Raw genomic sequence first — 17,321 nt, 5'->3', positions numbered from 1 at the left:
TCCGGCATAAATATCTACGCATTAAACGCAACGCCACATAGATCCGTTATATCCGCGCCAGTGCAAACGGTGACGCGGCCTCCCGATTTAGGAACATTTCGTCGTCAGCGTCAGCCTCATGCCGCGCTAATTGTTTCATTTATCGACTCTTCTCCCTGATTGAATTGTATAACTCCGGGCGAACCGATCCAATGTTATTTCCATCGTCTGCTCCACCGCCACATTTCCCGTTCGCCCCGAGGGAGAAAAGTCGCAAATGTGGACGATTATGTAACTGTGGCGTATAAATTGGACAAAGAAGGGGGCATCGGGATGATATGTTCTAAATTCGAGGTTCACATTATATACAGAGACATGGATTTCGTCAAGCGAAATGAATCTCGGGTTGTGATATTACATAGAATGAGAAGAAGAATGTACAGAGGTCAGCTTGGGTCCCCAAGGAAAACAGGATCTAAACAATCAAAGATATGCATGCAGAAACGTCACTCAAGCGCAGCCTGATGGTAGATATATAGAAAGAACGCAATCAAAATAACGCCAGATGGGGGTATGATATGCATGAAACGATCGTGACCAGAATGGTGTATACCAAATGGCCGCAGCTAACCTCTCTTTTTTTTTTTTTCTTTTTCTGTTCCTTTCGCTTCCTCGTGGTTGCAAATTTGTAAGCTCGGTTTGGTGATTCGAAACATTGCAATTGCGAAACGGGGCAAGATGTAGCGCTAACAATGAAGATTGAAAGCGAAAAAATGTCAAACATTCAAGACTGCGGGTTGGAAGTGAGACGGATTTCTTCCACGGGGAGACCCTCCTCAGAGGGGACGTGCTGGTAGCGGCCGAAATGGCCGGCGCGGACATGTCGCCAGAGAGCGAATCCAGTTCCACCTAAAGTGCCAGCTAAAAGGATGAAGATAAGGAGAGCGCCGACTCCGCGGATGACCTCGTAGGCCTTGTAGACGGCCTTGGCGACCTCCTTCGCATCGGCGTATTGGGCGCTTGAATGATCGCCGGAGACGGTGGAGGTACTGTCGTTGATCAATTCGGCCGCTTCGTCGCTGGTACTCTCAGCCGTCGAATCCGTGTGAGCGTTGGCAGCGACAATGATTGACGGGTCATCATAAGTAGGACCAGAGTCAGAACCGACCCAGCCAGCCGCTTTCCAGTCGGATGGGGATTGAGTGCGCATGATCTCAGAAGTGTGCATGACATTGCCCTCGGCATCGATGGCCTCCGCGGAAACAAAATCCATATAGCCATCGGCGATGAACATGGTCTCGAAGTCGGTTTTGTTGATAGTGCCGATGAGCACGGGCTGGCCGCGGTCGTAGGCCTGCGCGTAGAACTTCCACTGGACGACGTCCGTCGCGCCGTTCCAGCTGACGTGAATGATGGTCGTCATATCCTCATCGTGGGTACCGTAGACGGATGCGACTAGATCGGGAGGCGCGGTGGGTCGACCAGTGAACTCGCCCTTGTAAGAGCGGTAAGTTGAGTATCGGTCTGATGCAAACCTGGCGGTCATTAGAAGTTCGCCGTTTGATGCGTGCTCGCTCGAGTAACCGCGCTCGCTCCACCCGATAAAGACGTTGCCGTTAGGAAGGGGGCGAGCGCTACCACGGAGTCGGGTGAGGCCACTATCGGGGCGATTGATTCGCTTAATCACCTTGGCCGTCATAGGGACAACACTTGTGTCTAGCTCAATGAACAAAACGGAGGAGACCCTCTCGTCAGAGCCACGTTCGTCGGAGGCATTGTTTAGGAATGAGATAACGTGGTGAGTGCCGTTCGATGAGACAAACTTGACATCGTGCTGCTTGGAGAAGGTGAAGTCCTGCTCGAAGTCGCTTTCGTGTCCACCTAAGCGCCACACGATGTTTCCATCCTGGCCAGAAATCAAGTAAATGGTATCTGTGAAGCGCAATGAGATTAGGTAGTCACCGGCCTTGTTCTTGTCGACCGCATTGATATGTACGTAATCCCAACCGGGCGATCCAGCTGGGTGATCCGAGGCATGGAACATGTTGGATTCGTGCAGAGCAACCTTGTCGAATGAATCCCACTGGAACAGAACCTTGCTGGTTTCGATATCCACCTCAACGAACCCACCAACCGTGACATAACTCTCTTCCGTTGGGCGTCCGAAATCAGCCAAATTGATGAGCTGGACACGATATGTGCAAGCCAGGGCAGTCTTCCCACCGTCCATAATGTTGAATTCGTGCATGTTGAAGTCGTGGACATCACTCAGAGCCTGGACCTCTTTTTCCACCTCGTAATGGTGGTTTACAATCGCGCCGTGGCCCTTCTTGGAATCATCGAATTCCCAGCCCACGATGAACGACAGATAAGGGTCGTTGTCAATGTTATACACCGGCTTGAAATCGAAGACATTATGATTGTCGTACAAGGGTGCTCCGGCCCAGATAAGGACCTGTTACCAGAAGGGAGTCAGCTGGTGCTTTTTGATTTGTTTCGGGAACAAGACATACGCCACTGTCGTCGTAAATGTAGGGTCCGACTTGGTATTGCTGATATTTCAGGGTGGGTTGATCTGGGGAGATTTTCCCATATGGCGCAACGAACCAGTAACCGGGGGCCAACCGCTCGCGGTCGTGGTATTCAACCTCCCATTTTAAGGCTCGGACCTCAGGAAGCTGGATTTTGGCTATTAGAACCACACGATTCCAACAATGTCAAAGTTCAACCCACCGTCACAAACGACAACAAATCCGAGTCATGACGCTCTGCAACGGCATTACCTGAGAACAGGAGTAATGCAGCTGCCCAAAGCATGATTAGATGTTAAAGAATGGCTAGGAAGCGTAGATTCCTGAATATAATAAAAGAAAGTAAAAAGAGAATAAATGGGGCGCGACAAAGCTACATAAGAGCCGCTAGACACCACAACATATAGACAGTCGTCGTCAGTGGCATGAGTAAAGAGCGGGGGGCAAACGACAGCGCTAGGCAAATAAGAGGATCAAGAGAATAGAAAAGCCATTTAATTAAATTTAAGATCAAAACAACCCGCCGAGAGAAGCCAAAGAGAAGCCAAAGAGAGGAGACAGAGGGCCGCGCCGAGCAACGTAATGAAATGTCTTGGCATTTCCGTCGAGTGGAGCTGACAAGTGCCGTTGTCCTATCACATCGCCAACGCCGTCGGTTGTCGTTCCCACAGCGGAGTTCTTCTCCTCTCGTATATTTTATTTCCGACATCGTGGATATGTATTCAGTCTGCGGTCGCTAGAAGACTGGTATGATGGCGTGGCCTGCATCTCGGAGTCGGTCTACTTTGCCTTAAGTACCATGCAACTGAATCCGCCCATTATCACCGATTTGATTGACAGAAGATCATTCAGGGGATGTCTTGGCATTCTATCCGAAGCCGATAAGGATGGACTGGTCAGGGGTTTCTCCTAATTCCGCTACTCCGACCAGAGATTCTATCCAAGTAATTACAGTCTACTACGGAATATAAAATGTACCTCAACCCACGAAAATACTACGATCTGTTCTCTGCGTCCTATCTTAGCGCTCCGCGACGCGTACCCATGGGTGGTTCGGCCATGGCATGCTAGTCAACTAGCGCCCGACATAAGCAACGAACCCTCAGGTCCAAGCAGTTCCTTCGGCTGTAGGGCTGGCGGCAGGCCTGCTGACACACATGCTAAAGATCCAGCCGGCATAGATGCCCCGCATGGTATGTTCGGTCTTGGCGTGGAACGCAGAAGAACACGAACGATTCCAGTCGTGACTCGTGAGATAGGAGTACTTGATCCCTACCTAGATGCTAGTGTGACGGTGGCAGTCTTACTGGTTAAGAAGCGGTGTTATATTTTCTGTTTCGCTCGCCCGGAGTCCGTCACATGGACAATAGGACGAGTTGTTGTGTCGATGGATTCCTTTCGCTTCCTCGGTGGATGTTTCATCTGAATAAACGAATTTACCACCAATTCAAATACGTCGATTGAAAGTTTGTGAGGTGACTTATATCCACTGGTGGTAAAGGTTGGGTCACCACCTCGACATGACCAGTTGTGCTCATTCGCGTATGGATCCCTTCTCCTTAGGATGTCTTTTGCTTCTCTTCCAGCTCTCTTTTGGTATCCGGTTAGTATAAAGAGAGCAAAGAGAAAGAAAAGAGACGGAGAACTCTAAGGCTGTCGGATTGCACGGCGGTGTGCCAAGGAAAGGACGAGAAGAGGGAAGGCGCGATATGTTGAAAATCACATGCTTTCTTCTCCTTACATAAAAACCTTCAAGATGTCTAGGTAGTACCATGATATATTGACTTTCTTAATTCTTCAATCTCGCCATTGCTCTTTGACGCACAGATGAACGCCGAGTATGTCGCCATCAGTCCGTACTCTCACGGCACGGGAGAAGCTTCGTTTCGTCCGGCGCCGGGGTGGGTGACTTGCATACCGGCTCTAATCTAGCAGAGATGGGAAAGTATGTTATCCGCATGCTGCGTGCAAACGGAGGCGATTCCGCCTACGTGCTCACGAGTCACGACAACAATTTATTCGAACTTGAACAAGTTCCTTCCGCGCATCGCTGGCCCAACGGCTCGGATATATTGGGCGACGTGCGCGGCGTTCATACTCAATTAATGTCAACCTCCGGTTAATGTGTGCTACGTCCACTGGCGGGGTATACCCACAAGATCGTTTTGAACTTTGTACAAACCCCTTGCATGGGCGCTGGCTCTTGACATAATCATGCATGATGGGACCGGGGGCCCGCAGATCTTTCAAAGTGAGCCATACACGGATACACTGCGTCACAAGTAGAGATGTGGGACCACAGAATAAAGCTCTACAGTAAGTCCGGACATCTGTAATGGCCGTCTTCCCCGGTACAATCGACGAACTTTTAGCCTTTGTATGATGACCTGGGCAAATACTATATTCCATTACTATGATATTGTTCGTGCCAAAAATTCTACCAACCCTCAAACACATCTCCCAAATCAAACCTTCTCAATATCAAACCGCATCTGTACGTAGGGTATATAACGACCTCCCCAAGTCACGATCCTCGCAATACGTCTCGTTCCTCGCGGGAAAGCCGCTAGAACCAAATACGCGACACCCTTGGCGAGCCTTGTACCCAGTAGAGCCTGATACTCAGCGGTGTTCTCCTCCCAGACATGAAGTCTATCATCTGGCCAAACAAGACCGTTCGCTGCGACATAGAGACTCTTCTGCACAAACAGCATAGTCTCAGGATTAATAATATTGTACTGGAAGACATACTTCAGGTCCTCCAAGAAGTGCTCATCCTGATAAACGGCCTGCGCAATTTGCGCCCAATATGCGGAGTCAGGCCGGAAGCTATCCATGGCGAAAATTACGCCTGGCCCTGTTTGTAACATATAGTCATTCACCCAGTACTGTCCAGGCGATACTCCGGACTTCCATAGTACGATCTTGCGGTAGAGCTTCTCGCCGGAAAGACCTAGTTCGACGGTTTCTTCGTAGATTTGGTCGGGTGGGAAGTGTCGTTTTTGGTGCCGGATTCCCCATCCTGCTTCTTCCATGTTTTGCATTGTGAGCTGCGAGGGGGCAATTGGACAGATTTGGTTGGGGTCTCTTATCCACGAAGCCCTTAGGGCCCCTGTCGTTTGAAGCCTGTCATACTTCAATGGTGGAGGCTGTTCCCCTGGTGGTTGGGTAGTAATAGTGTCGGGCATGACTAATGAGTGGATATTTTATCAAAATGCTTGATTGAGTACTGCACTTTTGAATTTTGGGCTTGCAATTTGCTGCTGAATGTGGGGCGGGAAAGAATATGGACTGTCACGTCGTTGATATACCTTTTTTTTAGTCTATGACCAGGGAAAACATATGCCAACTCCGGCATCTTACTACAAGAGAAAAATGAATAGAACAATGAGAATCAGATGTCACCAATGGAAACTGAAAGGCACATAAAGAATGAAGAGATAATGTAGACAAGATTATCTTGGAACATAAAGGGTATCGCGGAGCCATCCGACACTGCGATAATCTGCAGATTCAAAGATATAATAAAGAGATTGTTGATAAGGACTAGAATGAATGGAATCTATATACTAGCCTTTGAACATTATAGACATAGATAGTAAGAGATTGTGCTCATTGTTGTTCTAGGAGCCCTAACTACGAAACCCCACAACGTCAACTATGCCATGGGTATTCCTTTTATGCCAACCACACATTCTTAGTCATTCAGCTGCACTTCTGTTTTGCTTTGTTAGAGTGATCGGATTATGAGCGACTCGATGACCATGTTGATCGGTGTAGATGACCTATAACGTGCACGGATTAGCCACGACGTGGGGAACTGGTCTCGCTGAGGACTTGCCTTAGGGTAGCTGGCCACACCTTCTTGTTGGGCACTAGCTTGATCTCTGATGATCATTTCGACCTACTTACGGGTCATTTGTGCCGTAGGACTTGAGCACAAACGAAAGATTTGTTATGGGAATCCTACCTTGCCCTCATGTGACCCGCCTCTGTACTTGGTGTAGACAAAGTCACCTTCAGTGATATCCTTGCCGTTCTTGTCCTGTATCTCCTCAACTGACATAATCACAATCTTGTTGAGACCTAAAGATGGCACGAGGAGCCACAGAGATTGTCCATCACCAGGTTGCCTTTTACCCTTGCTTTACTGATGGGTATGATGTGATACTTGCACCATCGGTGATGTCATGGCAGCATACTGAAACGTCGCCAGCAAAGTCGGAGATTTTATTATTTTGGACTCTGGAAGGTATCATCGTGATCAATAGTGGTTGATACGCCCGGGCCGTAGACAGCATCGTCGACGCTACGTGGTTGATGAGGCTCAAAGGGAGGACCCTGTCACCTGCCGTAACAGGGTGACAGGGGTAAAATCTAGTTGGCTACATCCAGGTGCCAGATAACACTATAATTCTACAGATATAAGATTGTAGGCGGATATATCCGACGAGAGATAGGGTTGCAACGCTTGCAATGCAGAGCAGAATACCTAGATTAGGGTATTGGATCGGATAGATGTTTCAGAATCAGATTGCTAAGAGGGGGGAAAAGGGCTAGAATAAGCTGAAGATGTGTTTTCCAGGGGGAAAATGCAAGAAGAGAGGCGAGTTAAGTAGAAGATTTAGTTCCACATGTAACCGTCCCCCACCCCCCAGTTGAGCCGACTACCACCGTTGCACTCAAGGGGGTCATTGAGTATGTATGGGTACATTGGGAATGCCTGTGCTCGTATTCTATTCTATTATTTGGCACATTAGCAATGATTGGAAATACTTCCTCTATCTGCGTATATTCGGCCGTAGAGGAAGTAGTATAACTTATCTATTAATACTATTACACTATTCTGGTTCTCCTATAAAATACACAATATAGTCACAATGTAACTCCACTTCACTCCACCACCCCGACTACAGCTGCGACGGGTGTGATATATATGATATTAGGATATATAGACTGGATAGAAATGGCACAAGATAGCTTTCCTTAATGGGCCTTTTAATATGACTCCGGTATAAGCACAATCCCCTAGATAAAACCCCAGCTATCCACAACATATAAATTACCGTTACAGTACCATACCCAGTGGATTGCGACACCGCAAGGGCTTCCTTTTCCCAAACAGTTGCACTCGCGGTGACACTGTCAACTCAAGAATGGGCCAATGTTGATCCATGCTTTGGGTCAACACCCTTCTTTTCCCTCTTCTCTTCTCTTCTGCCTTCTCCTTTCCACTTTCTCCCGGTGGGGATTATTGCGTCCACACTCCCACCGATCCACTCAAGACACAACTCCAGTGGGAGTGTCACATCGGCTTGGCCCCCCCCAACCTTCTTAACGTTATAACTTCAGGGCTTTCTTCTTCTATCTCATTTGCTTCATGATCCTCTATACTTCATTATAGTGAACATCCATCCCTCGCCCCCGGTTCGCGACCCCGCCTCTCCTCCATCTTCCTTCCCCGACTATGTCGGCGCCACTGGTCAAGGTGCTACACCGATTGCAAGAGTTGTTCCATAACGTGGTCACCGCACTCGAAACCATGATCCTATTCCCCTCACTCTTCCGTGGCCTTTCGCGACGCCGCCGAAAGACTTTCCTCGGCGCCCATTGGAAACGCCGCAGCCTAGACAACTTCGCCGAAGAAGTAGAAACCTCGTGCTCAACGCCGCTGTCAACACACAACATGGTCAACATGTCCGAGAAGATTCGTGCACAGATCCGAGAATGTTTACAAACTAGCCCATGCTGCATGCTTCCATCCTACGATACCGCGCTTCCCGCTGGCTCGGAAAAGGGCACATATCTGGCATTGGACGTGGGCGGATCGACGTTTCGCGTAGCTTTGATTGAGTTGAATGGCCGGGATGAGGAGCTGCGCATCTTGAAAGTATCATCGGTATACATCGACGAACAACTCAAGATGCTGGAAGGGACACAATTTTTCGACTGGATGGCAGGGCAGATTGAAACTGTCCTGCAAGAAGTTGGAACAGACTACGGGCGTGGCGACGTACCGCTGGTGGTGGGGTTGTCCTGGTCTTTCCCCATTGAACAGACCTCGCACAGCAGCGGATTGGTGCTCCCCATGGGTAAGGGATTCAAGGCCTCCAATGGCACTGTAGGCAAGGAACTGGGTGATATCCTTATCCAGTCATGCCGCAAGCGCAATCTGAACGTAGAGGTTGCCGCTATCCTGAACGACAGCTCGGCAGCTCTACTCTCGCGTGCCTACGTCGATCCCAAGACCCGCATGTCTCTCATTTTGGGTACCGGTACCAACATGGCGATTCACTTCCCGGTGCACGAGATTGGAATGTCCAAGTTTGGAGTGCGTCCCGAGGGCTGGTTCGACCACGCCAAGCATGTTCTGATCAATACAGAGATGAGTATGTTTGGCGGAGGCGTGCTGCCTATGACACGGTGGGATGACATACTGAACAGCGCCCATCTGCGTCCCGACTACCAGCCGCTCGAGTACATGATTACAGGTCGATACCTGGGCGAGATTGTGCGTTTGATCATCGTCGAGGCTACCGAGAGTGCCCGCCTGTTCGGCGGCGAGTTACCACACTCCATGTGTGAACCCTATTCATTCGACACAAGCATCGTCGCCTGCCTCGAGGAAGACTCCTCTGCCTCCCTTTCCACCGCCGCCGCGCTCCTGCAAAAGCAGCATACCTTCCACAAACAACCCTCCGTCGAGGACCTGCGATTCCTGCGTCGCATCTCCCAGACAGTCTCCCGCCGTGCTGCTGGCTACCTGGCGACAGCCATCCACAGTATGTGGTGCCTCCGCAACGAGGTGGAATTCCCCGCGACCCCATCCACCGTCGACTCTCTCGATAAGGAATCACCCGCAATCACCGTCATCGAAAACGGAGACTCGGACAAGAGCCTTTCCATCGCTTGCGACGGCGCTGTCATCAACAAGTATCCTGGCTTCCGCGCTGCCTGCCAGAACTATCTGAATGAGCTGGCGGAGGCAACCTACCCGGGCGCCGGATGCTCCATTCGCCTCAACCCTGCGCCTGAAAGTGCCATTCTCGGCGCCGCAGTCGCAGTGGCTGTGTCCGTTGCTGGGAACTCCACTCAGCACTAAATATGAGTGATACATGAATCTTACGTGGAGCATAGATCTCTAGCTGTCTCTTTCGTTGTGATTTTCTTTTTATCCATGTCCATCGGTCCGTCGGCGCATGGTATGCGATGGGTTTCCGTGACCTTTTTTTTTTCTCATCTGCATGGGCATTCCCGGATGGGAGTTGTGGAGAGAGCGTTCTTCTTCCTTGTCTTTCTCAGTCGAATTGTTTAGCATCACCAAGGCGTTTCTGGTTCTTGGAATCCACATGGGTATTTCAATGGGTTTCTCTTGCGCTTTGTTCCTGGAGTTCGGCTTCGTTCTTCCTCTCATTTTTTGTTAATGGGTTTCATGTTATCTCAAACTCATGGAGGCATGTTTGATTTATCCATTCGTTTCGTCTATTCCCCGAGCTGGTGCATTTTTCTTTACTTCACCTATATGTGAAATCAAGCCTAAAATACCACATGAACTGGCGCTATTATACTCCTGTCATTCCTATTCTTCTCGGGCTCTTATTGCATACATAGCAGCAAATTTCTACTAGGATGTTAGACATCTCATCTCGGTTGCCCTGTGTATCTTGTACGTCGTTATAGTTACTATTATATAAAGTACAACATATGGAGAAATGATGCGGCTTCAAATTCCAAATGAAAACAATCTGCAAATAATCAGGATTCAACATGTAAAATATATATATCATTTCTAACGGCTCGTATACCGCCGCAGCACTCCACGCTATCATCATCTTACTCAGTGCGAGTATAGGCCTGAGATTTGTTGAGGATAATCTCGGCCAAGGCCATCAAACTGCCACTAGACAACAACTCTAGAACCTGCACATTGGCATTAGCCTCACGGGCAATCCAATTACGAATCTCAATAGCCACCAGCGAGTCAAGACCCAATGAAACCACTGTAATCGAGGGATCCATATCCTCCAAGGAGAGAACAAGCACCTGCGCTAACTTCGCAGCCAGCGCCTCGTAGCACGCTCTCAAGGCTTCTTTTTTAGATGGGGCAGTCGACAAGGTGACATGCAGCGGCACAGACGGGCCGTTGCACTGTGCGCTGTTGCCCAGCGTCCCCTTGGCGGCCTCATATAGCACGCTGAACCTCGCATCCTGGACCCAGAAGTTGTTCTCGAGTGAATCCAGTCCCAGTCCCGTGACACACTGCCCAGAGCAGGATCGATCAAGATCACCGGTTAACGCGGCGGCTATCAACGCCAAGACTTCCGACTCGTCAATGGTCTGACAGCTGATATTCTTCATTACCTCCTGTCGCCGCTGGGCGTCGGTATCGGCTAGGTAGCCGACGTCGCTGACTGCAGCGAGGTCGATTGATGTTCCTGAAAGACCAAGGGATCTGCGGTATTCTATGAATCCATCCAGGAATGCATTTGCTGCGGAATATGCTGCCTGTCCGCGATTGCCGATGATGCCGGCTATCGATGAGAGGGCAATGAAGAAATCCAGTGGGGAATTGATCAGCGCGTGATGCAGATTCCAAGCTCCTTCTACCTTGTTGCACGCTACGGCAGAGAAGTCTTCAAGAGACATATTTTCGAAGAGCATATCCTAAGTAGGGTCAGTAATGAAAACAGATAATGTAAATAAGTCATCATAGTAAAATCTTACACGAAGCACCATCGCACCGTGAATAACACCACGTATTGGGGGAAGGTCTTTCATCTCTTCGTTAATCAGAGCCTTGACAGACTCACGGCTGCTGACATCGCAAGCCTTGACGATAATTCGCACTCCTAGAGGAGCCAAAGTATCTATCAAAGTTCGAACCGTCTCATTAATCGCGGCTTGACGAGACACAAGAACAATGTTCTTTGCACCTTTCGAGGACATCCACTTGGCCATGCTTCGGCCTAGACCACCAGTACCACCAATCAAGATGTAGGATGCATCGGGTCGTAAGAGAGTGGCACTGGTCTTGGGAGCCACAGCCTGAAAAATGAACGATTAGATCTGAAATTTAATCGCGGATGTGCTTTGTTTACCTTGACTTGGTCACCTTCATGAGGAGCCACCACAATCTTACCCATACTCTTGCCGATCTGTAGAGTACGGAATGCCTTCTCGATATCGGAAATTCGATAAATCGAAAGTGGTAGGACGGGATGCACCGACCCGTCACCAATCAACCGACATATATCACCCAGGATGCGCTTCATCAGCTGAGGCTTGGACTTGCCAACCTTGGTGAGATCAACCGACGAGAATATGACGTTGTGCTCAAAGGGCTGCATGTCAAGGCGAGTATTCTTCGTGATATCAGCCTTGCCGATCTCGACAAACCTTCCGAAAGGTGCAAGACACTCCCAAGTCTCGCGCAAAAGTTCGCCTGCCAGGGAGTTGACGATGACATCCACACCAACATCGCCGGTGGCTCTGCGGATGCTGCGAGCGAAAGATGTATCACGACTATAAAAGATGCGGTCTTCGGGAATACCGTACTGGGCCATTAAGAACTGTTTCTTGTCGAGGCTTCCGATTGTTGTAAAGATGTCTGCACCGATCATCTGTGCTAGCATTATGGCAGCTTGACCGACACCTCCAGCACCGGCGTGGATTAAAACCCGCTCGCCGGCTTGGAGATGACCTAGGTCAAACAGAGAGTAGTATGCAGTGCAGAATACAACTGGCACGGTGGCTGCAACCTCGAATGACATGTCGGCTGGGATTTCTGTCGCGCTAGTCGCAGCGCATCGTGCATAAGTCGAGAAACAGCCCTCTGGCATGGCCATTACTCTTTGACCGACCTTGAAATTCTTCACATTTGAACCTACACTGGAGACAACACCACTGCATTCAATTCCAATATAAGGCTGTGCAAGATGGCCCATAGAGACCACAATGTCTTTGAAGTTAAGACCGTTTGCTTTAACTTGAAGCTCAATTTGGCCATCGCCTAATGGTAGGGGATTGTCGTCTACAAAGTAGAGGGAATCAAGGGAGCCTTGACTGCCGATCTGGATCTTGAAGCGGCGCCCAGGCTGACTGAACGGTTGGGTTGAGATTGTCATGTCGTGGGTCTCATTGTGGATGAAACTATTGGCAGAATCATCTTCCACTATGCGTTGGACAAATAGCTCCGAGCCCTTGGCCTTGAACTCGAGATCTTTCGTGGGCTGAGTTCCATCGGTGGGCCATAGAGCACTGATAGCTGCCTGGATAGGCTTCTCGGGATATTTGATGTCAGGAACCAACCCAAGAGTGGCTATTCTAGCCGAGGTCTCGGAGCGCAAGGTACGAGTCAAGCCGACTGTCATTTGAGCATCGGGAGAATCAGTCCGATAGACCCAGAGCACAGTTCTAGCATTGAGTAGTGCCTTCTTGAGCCCCTCGAATACATCCTCGGTGAGGTATCGCAGAGAGCTAGCTCCAGTCTGAAGTAGAACAAGGTGCTTTTGAGAGAAGTTCACTTCACCAAAGTTCCGGACGGAAACCTGCCACCCGGATTCGTCGGACAGGGCAATACTCAATTTATCAGCAATACCATCGGATTTACCAAAGTACGTAATGCATAGATCGTGCTTAGGCTTGACGGGATTCTCATTTGTGTGCGCATTGCCTTGGTGCTTTGTATTCCCATTCGTATTTGTGTCTCCGTGGATATAAGTATCGCCGTGAGATTCGGCGGGGCCGTTGCGATCTTGAATATCTTCTTCAACGGCGTTTTCAGCCTCGGCCAAAGGATGCCAACTAATCTTATAGCACAATTTGCGAGTCTCTTCACGGTTAGTGTCTGAATCTCTGAGGGGAGTCATTACCAGGCCATCTATTGTAATAATAGGTTCAGTAGAGCCCTCCTGGGTGGCAAAAAGGTCAAATTTGGTCGGTTCAGGGGAAGGCAAGCTGGGACTGCCACTACAGTAACCTTTGAGGTATTCACCAGCGGTGGTTGGTACATTGAGACCGACTGTCATACGCTTGATTACTGTAGGCATGTAAAGTGTGTCCAGATCCATTCGGCCCAAGCCCTGGCCAAGAAGGGGCCAAGCAAAATGTAGCAGTCCATCGAGGAATGACGGGTGGACAGTTAAGGGAGTCTCAAATCCCTTCGGCATGACACTGCGGGTATTTCTAACGTATAGATCGCCAAACGAGTGGTGAGGGCTGGAGTAGCAGTTATCAATATTCTGGAAGATAGGACCATACCCGGCTCCTAGATCACCAAGAACCTGGTACATGTGGGACATATCGAGGTAATTAGTAGCCGGTTTCTGAATTCGGGAAATTTGAGCTTTCATGTAAGTGGCTTGAGTCTCGAACGGACTCGAGATCACAACTGCCTGCTGTTTCGGATCGGAGCGAACCCGTACCTGTCCAGTACAGTGCTCTGTCCATCCTCGCTTTGAAGTCCATGAGCAGACACGGAACTCATCCCAAAGATCGGATGATCCACGAGTACCCTCAGCGTAGGGGCGAAGAGTAATGGTGGTCTCTGCATCTGTCTCATCACTAAGCACAAACGCTGAGCCCACAATGACCTCCCTGAGTTCAAACTGGGAGATTTGAATATCAGCTTGCTTCGCGCGTCGTCGAGCAGCCTCAATGGCCATCACCAACTATTGGACAGTCAGTCAGCATTATTTAGATATGCGGATCATCCATTAAACCTACATAGCCTGCTAAGGGGTAAACGACCATCCCTTGCATCTTGTGGTCCCGGAGGTAGGGAACCTCATCTAACCGGATGATGTTCCGCCACGTTGGCTCCAGATCATTTGAGTAATTTGCCAATACTCCCAAGACATCGTTCCTAGCACCATCTCTGACCATATGCTTCTGTGGAATACGGGCAACGTGCCAGTACCGAGTTCCATGTTGCCAAGGGTAGCGAGGCAAGTTACTCAAGAACCACCGGTTTGCCGCTCCGGTCTTGGGAAAGTTCACTGCTGTCATATTGAGCGTAGCGCCTCGCACGTAGGCAGCAGCAGCGGTATCTAAGATGGACTCAGCTGCATTCACTTTACGAAGAATAGTTGGTGTATATGCAATCTTGGAGACAGTGGGACCCAAGCTCTTTAGAGTATCCATGATGGGGCCTTTCATTGTGGAGTGTGGACCGATTTCAATAAGAAGGCTGGGTCGTGTTTCATCGTCCGCCACTATCTTGCCAAGAGCATCAGAGAATAAAACCGGTGATGTCAGGTTCGCAATCCAGTATTCTGGACCAAGTTCAAAGGGTTCCGCGAAGCGCCCAAAGACAGAAGAGAAGAATGGGGTTATCGCCGACGAGAAGTGCCTAATGTTCTCAATCGCAGCTAAGTAGGCCTTGGAAACCTTCTTCATGTGGTCGGAATGATAGGCAACGTCAATCTTCAATTTTCGGTTGAAAAGTTGTTTATTATCGACAACCTTTTCGAGTTCACTAATCGTGGATATGTCTCCTGACACGGTCACGCTGGTAGGACTGTTCACGCAAGCAACGGTAGCATATCCAGAGAGGTTCTTTAGTATAGGCTGAATAGTTTCGCGGCTCGTGCCAATAGCAATCATAGTCCCCTTAAGGGACGGGAACGAGGACTTAAGCAACGAGGTCATTTGCCCACGCCAGTAAGCCAGAGCCATAGCTCCCTCTAAGTCATAAATCCCCGCAGCGTAGGCTGCACTGATTTCTCCAGAACTGTGGCCAACGACTGAACCAGGCCGGATTCCCCATGATTCTAGGAGGTTGACTAGTGCAATTTGAAGCGCTGTGCACGCTGGTTGACTTAGATGAGGGGAGTCAATGTCGGAAGCGGTTGCGTCCTTTTCCAACTCTTCGACAAGGGAGAACTCGGCGCCGAGATCTCGTAGGCATTGATCTGCTCGTTTGATGGCCAACTCGTAGACAGGATATTCATGCATAAGAGGAACACCCATCTGCGCCCATTGAGCCCCTTGACCAGTGAAGACAAACGAAATTATTGGGGCTCCCAGAACCCTAGAGGGGTTGATATTCAATTGGGCGAGACGGATACCAAGTTCATCTAGCGAGGTAGCTGACACGCCAACACGGTATGAGAGTTGAGACATCTTGTTGCCTAGGGTATAAGCAAAGTTGCCGAACAGAGTCTTTTCAAAAACCTCGGGATGCTGTTCGAAGTAGATACCGAAGTCTTTGATTCTAGTGCGTAGTGACTCCTTGTCGTTGGCAGAGATCAAGAACAGCTTGCGTTTGGGGTCCACTTCAACATCCTCAACAGCTCGGTCTGGGGCTTTTGATGACAGTGGTGCTTTTTCAAGTACGGCATGTGCATTGGTTCCTCCAAACCCGTAATTGGACACGCTGAGATATTTCTTGCGAGGAGGCCATGGCCGCGTCATCGTTAAAACTTTCATATTCCAGTCGCTCATAGGAATATTAGGATTCGCTTTCTTGAACTCGGCGTTTGGAAGCATTAGCTCTCTATCAAGCATCATGGCTGCTTTGATGATGGCAATTATACCACTGGCTCCCTCCAAATGCCCAATGTTGGATTTGACTGATCCAATGTAAAGTGGGTTTCTTGGAGTCCGATTCTTTCCAAGTGCTGCATGGACTGCTGCAGCTTCGATAGGATCACCGGCCTTTGTTCCAGTTCCATGCATCTCCACAAAACCGCATTCGTCCGGGTTGATGTTGGCCTCTTTGTAGACCTGCCGGATTAGCTCTTCCTGGGCCTGGCCATTCGGCAATGTGATTCCCTGTGTTCGTCCATCCTGGTTGACTCCTGAATGTACAACGACAGCTCGTACGGGATCTTTGTCACGCAAGGCGGCGTCGAGGGGTTTCAAAATCACGACACCAGAGCCCTCGCCTCGCGCAAAACCGGATGTGGCTCTCTCGTCGAAGGAGAAGGTTTTACCCTCATCATTAAACAACCTATATGATTCCAGACAGTCAGGTCATATGATCTCCAACTTGGCTTGGAGGACACGCAAATACATACTGTGACATGGACATCGAAACCCAAATATCTGGTACGATGTTAAGGTGACAACCAGCAACGAGTGCTTCCTTGGATTCCCCGCTTCGCAAGCTCTGTACTGCATAGTGGAGAGCAACAAGTGAGGAAGAACAAGCTGTATCCACTGTGACACTGGGTCCTCGTAGATCGAAGAAGTATGAAATACGGTTGGATTGCAGCGAGGCCGCACAGCCTGTAGCTTGGTGCATAGGGATAGTCTCGGTATCACGGTCATTATTGAGCTCATAATCAGCGAAATTACCACCCGCAAAGACGCTCACGTTCCGGCGAGCAAAATTCTCTTTGGGGATGCCAGCGCTCTCCAGAGCTTCATACGCGCACTCCAGTAACAAGCGCTGCTGAGGGTCCATGGCCGTAGCTTCCTGCACGGTGAGGTTGAAGAAAGGAGCATCGAACTGTGCAATGTCCTCGTCAAGGAAGTAGCCTCCCTTTGGGTTGAAGGAACCAATCTTGGATGAATTGGGATGATGGAATGCTTCGACAGAAAAACGGTCTTTGGGGATGGGTGACCAGCCACTTCGAGCTCGGGTACATAGCTCCCATAGCTCACTAGGAGATGTAACTTGCCCCGGCAGCCGGCAGGAATACCCGATGATGGCGATAGGTTGGAGGGTACCCTGGTCGCCATAGGACGCACCTTCCGAATCAGCACCCTTCATGTTTGTCATGGTGAAAAGTGCAGAAGGTGCAACTGTGACGCGAGTCTATATAATTTTGGGGAGCCACATCGACATCGGGGAAATCGGGGAAATCG

The 17,321-nt window shown here is 49.5% G+C and overlaps 5 protein-coding genes across 5 annotated transcripts; 1 reads left to right on the top strand and 4 right to left on the bottom strand.

Annotated features, from left to right (window-relative positions):
* Nucleotides 1-763: 763 nt before the first annotated feature.
* LCP9604111_708 (uncharacterized protein) lies at nucleotides 764-2,796 on the bottom strand (the record flags this gene model as incomplete). Its single annotated transcript, XM_039070795.1, has 3 exons — nucleotides 764-2,434; nucleotides 2,493-2,657; nucleotides 2,713-2,796. The coding sequence occupies 3 exons, from the start codon at nucleotides 2,794-2,796 to the stop codon at nucleotides 764-766; spliced, it is 1,920 nt and encodes a 639-aa protein (XP_038933256.1).
* A 2,179-nt stretch (nucleotides 2,797-4,975) lies between these two features.
* LCP9604111_707 (uncharacterized protein) lies at nucleotides 4,976-5,554 on the bottom strand (the record flags this gene model as incomplete). Its single annotated transcript, XM_039070784.1, has 1 exon — nucleotides 4,976-5,554. One exon carries the CDS (start codon nucleotides 5,552-5,554, stop codon nucleotides 4,976-4,978), a length of 579 nt encoding a protein of 192 aa, XP_038933255.1.
* A 657-nt stretch (nucleotides 5,555-6,211) lies between these two features.
* LCP9604111_706 (hypervirulence associated TUDOR domain-containing protein) lies at nucleotides 6,212-6,576 on the bottom strand (the record flags this gene model as incomplete). Its single annotated transcript, XM_039070773.1, has 3 exons — nucleotides 6,212-6,295; nucleotides 6,352-6,414; nucleotides 6,481-6,576. The coding sequence occupies 3 exons, from the start codon at nucleotides 6,574-6,576 to the stop codon at nucleotides 6,212-6,214; spliced, it is 243 nt and encodes an 80-aa protein (XP_038933254.1).
* Nucleotides 6,577-7,977: 1,401 nt separating this feature from the next.
* LCP9604111_705 (putative hexokinase) lies at nucleotides 7,978-9,612 on the top strand (the record flags this gene model as incomplete). Its single annotated transcript, XM_039070762.1, has 1 exon — nucleotides 7,978-9,612. The coding sequence occupies one exon, from the start codon at nucleotides 7,978-7,980 to the stop codon at nucleotides 9,610-9,612; it is 1,635 nt and encodes a 544-aa protein (XP_038933253.1).
* A 731-nt stretch (nucleotides 9,613-10,343) lies between these two features.
* On the bottom strand, nucleotides 10,344-17,235 carry LCP9604111_703 (type I polyketide synthase; the record flags this gene model as incomplete). The annotated part of the gene is made up of 5 exons (XM_039070750.1): nucleotides 10,344-11,174; nucleotides 11,235-11,555; nucleotides 11,609-14,179; nucleotides 14,235-16,461; nucleotides 16,529-17,235. 5 exons carry the CDS (start codon nucleotides 17,233-17,235, stop codon nucleotides 10,344-10,346), a joined length of 6,657 nt encoding a protein of 2,218 aa, XP_038933251.1.
* Between the last annotated feature and the right edge of the window lie 86 nt (nucleotides 17,236-17,321).

The sequence above is a fragment of the Penicillium roqueforti genome (assembly GCF_015533775.1).
Source record: "Penicillium roqueforti strain LCP96 04111 chromosome Unknown scaffold_01, whole genome shotgun sequence".
Classification (NCBI taxonomy): Eukaryota; Fungi; Ascomycota; class Eurotiomycetes; order Eurotiales; family Aspergillaceae; genus Penicillium; species Penicillium roqueforti.
Note: the sequence above shows the minus strand (reverse complement) of the source record. Positions and strands in the feature narration are given on the sequence as shown.